This window comes from Fomitiporia mediterranea, assembly GCF_000271605.1.
Source record: "Fomitiporia mediterranea MF3/22 unplaced genomic scaffold FOMMEscaffold_496, whole genome shotgun sequence".
NCBI classification, from domain to species: Eukaryota; Fungi; Basidiomycota; class Agaricomycetes; order Hymenochaetales; family Hymenochaetaceae; genus Fomitiporia; species Fomitiporia mediterranea.
This window is the reverse complement of record NW_006760881.1, coordinates 1-3,293: the sequence shown is the minus strand read 5'-3', so window position 1 is coordinate 3,293 and position 3,293 is coordinate 1. Positions and strand designations below refer to the sequence as shown.

Genomic DNA, 3,293 nt, shown 5'->3' with positions numbered 1-3,293 from the left:
CTGAACCATTGACTAAGGGGTGTATTCCTGGGGTGTTCTGGCCTAAAGGGAGAGCTGTGCCTGTGAGACAGGTTTAGAGTGATTAGCAAGTAGTAACAAGTAAGAAAAGATAGACACACTGTAGCAGTGTCATCACGAAAAAGTCACAACAAATGTAATTAATAATAGTAAAAGTAATTTAATAATATAATTTCACAAGCATTACAATCTAACATAGTAATTATATTTTACTTATAATATAATTCTAATGATTGTATATAAATATAAGGAATATACAAGCTTTTTGCTAAACTACAAGTATTTTTTAAAGCAAGTAAGCTTAATACTAGTATTATTACATTATTGCATGTAAGATATAAGCACTTAACTCTTATTATAATATGTTAAAATTTTATTATAAGTTATTTGTAACAATAGTTGATTGATTATAATAGTTATAAAAGTAATACATTGTGCTTGTAAGTTAATTACAATCCTTTTAGTAAGATAATATGCAATTATATATATTAATATTGTTAACAATCACCATGTTAAACTTATAATATAACTTGGTTTTACTTTTACAATATATCGAAGTGATTACATAATCGAGTACCGAGGATCGAGAGCATATAATGACGCACTTGCTCTCGTCACTCCTTTCCTCCTACTTCCACCATCTCTCCAACCCTCTTCTCCCAACACTATGTTGTTTCTTTTGTTCTCTCCAGCCCAGTCCTCTGCCTACAAGCATTCTCCAGCAGGCACACTGCCTGCAACCGCCTAGACAATAAACGTTGCTGGATTCGTCTCTCTAATCTGCCACTGTGATGCCCACATTGAGCCTCAGATCCTGTGACGACACGGCCGAGCTGGCTACACTTGGGGGTGCGCTTTTCCCTTGTGTTGCGCGTCCGTTCCCACGGCTTCCAATTAAGAAATTTATTGCTTATGTGATCAAATTTTGTGTCTGGTTAAAAGTAGTGATTGTACAGGAACATTTCTGTTCCCCACACCTAAGATAAAATAATAATAAAATAAATTTCATGCTTCTGAGATGCAAATGAAACTTTTTACAGAAGGGATTCTCATTTAATTTGAAATAAGCCAAAATACAGCTGTTTTACACACCAAATCAGCTGTATCTTAAGAAGCAATTTTTTTCTAGCTAATTCCTTCTGTAAATCTTTTCATATTGAGTTTATATAGTTTTTCATCAATGTTTTAAAAGAGTTCACTCATCCCTTGATGAGAAGTAAAATAAAGAATGAAGCTCGAAAGTAATGAGTCACACCCCATCACAGTAGATTTGGCTGTTCATTTTTCGATTTTTTGTCACACTCGCGTCATCTTTTTACTCAGTGCTACTGATCATTAGCAAGATACACTTTGCATACACTGTATTAATTTTTACTCATCGTTTTCCTTGGCTATAGTAGATGAATTCAACTTATTAGCACAATATCGTTCAGTATAATACATTTATATTGACCTAAATTTGATTACTAAATTAATAATTTAGGTACAAGTAGGCGGACACTTTGACCGCCACATTCTGACTGAAAATGGTAATTTTTCAAATTCCGCTCGGACGCATCTTACAACCGAAAAGCGCACCCCCACTACACTGTCCTTCATTGTAAAGTGTAAGTAGCCAGTCCACTTCATAATAACTCGCACAATAGTTGCTCATCCCTCTCCTCCCAACTTCTTGTCTCCCTTCCATCCCTCCTGCTCCTCGCTCCTCGCTCCTCGCTCCGCTGCTTGCGTTGCCTCTCCTTCGTTGTCCTCCTCTGTTTACGCTCGCCTTCCTTTTTGCATTCGCATTCGCGCATCCGCGTTGTTGACCAATGCTGAACGACTTCTTCAGTAATTCCATGCATTTGCGTACTTCTTCCTGCTCAGCAACGCAAGCAACAATCGGTGAGTATGCGCTCGCGACAATGTCCATGTATGACCACTCCTCGGGCGCAATCCTCTCTCTGACCCCCTGCACACTCTCCTTCCCCGCCCACCATCCTATGCTTGACATCACCCTCGATGGGCCCACGCTGTGTGCATTTATATTCCCCAGTGCCGTCCATGACACCATTTTGAATAACAGAAGCAGTAGCCACCGCTCACCTCTCTGGAGCCGAGTCCGCCTGCACCACCCACTTCATCCTCTCCCTTCGAGCCAGAACGTCCTAGAGATACACCTTCGAAGTCATCCACAACTATTACTGAGTTCACTGCATCTCCGATTGCACGTCGCGTCGTAGCCAGAACATGCAACACGCTTGCACAGACACGCTTTCCCCTGCAGCCCAATTAGCTCGCTCAACGCTCCGGATTTCCAACCCAGGTGACCCACCCACACTCGCTGCACGCTGTCGCAGTGCGTCCATCTTTTCTCTCTTATTTTCACTTGCTAATCACTCTAAACTCGTCTCACAGGCACAGCCTCAATCACCACAACCTGCTCGACCTCAATTCACACACGCTTGCAATTCAACTTGTAGGGACCGAGCGACGACCAAAACGTGGTGACGAAGACTATGTCGAACGGCCTGAGAATGCATTCACCCTTTTCCAACACAAATCCCACTCGCAGAAGAATGAGGCAGAGGCAGCTAGTGGTGCAGGGGTTGGGACTGTAGAAATAGTGTATTATTTACTATTTTTGTATTCTATAATTTAAATATAATTATATTTGATTAATTATTTGATACAAAATTGTATACTAAGCAAAAGCAAGCTATTCAAACACTTGTAATGACTTGTAGACATTATAAGCAGATATTATACTTTCACAAATTAATAAGTATGTCTTAGCCTTGTAATCTTAGGAAGTATGTTATAATCACTTGTATAACTTGTCAATTTATATTATTATAATTGTAATTGTCAAGTTTCACAAGTATTCTTGTTTACTTATTTAACATTGTACTTTCCTTGCTTAACCCCCTATGAAGATTATATTAACATTGACAAAATTTATAAAAGGTACAAAATGTATAGGATTACAAGCAAATACAATACTTAAGACTTTTTCGTGATGGTATAGTGAGTGTGAGTAGTGCATACAGATCAAGATCTGAAGCATTGAACAAGCTGATTCAGACTGCAGACAAAATTGTGTCTGTGTGTCTGTACTCTATTGTCTATCTACAGTATCCAATAGGAGGTACAGTAAACTGAGTCATTGATTACAAGGTGTATCTTAGGGACGTTCTGGCTTGAAGGGAGAAGGCAATATGTAAGGTGTGGACAGACTTGGCTCAGGAGGGGTGAGCAGTGGCTACTGCTTCCAATATTCGAAATGGTGTCATGGA

General features: G+C 39.4%; 1 protein-coding gene across 1 annotated transcript; it reads right to left on the bottom strand.

Moving 5' to 3' along the window:
- Nucleotides 1–1,555: 1,555 nt before the first annotated feature.
- FOMMEDRAFT_163299 (uncharacterized protein) lies at nt 1,556–2,366 on the bottom strand (the record flags this gene model as incomplete). Its single annotated transcript, XM_007272228.1, has 3 exons — nt 1,556–2,030; nt 2,104–2,148; nt 2,212–2,366. 3 exons carry the CDS (start codon nt 2,364–2,366, stop codon nt 1,556–1,558), a joined length of 675 nt encoding a protein of 224 aa, XP_007272290.1.
- Between the last annotated feature and the right edge of the window lie 927 nt (nt 2,367–3,293).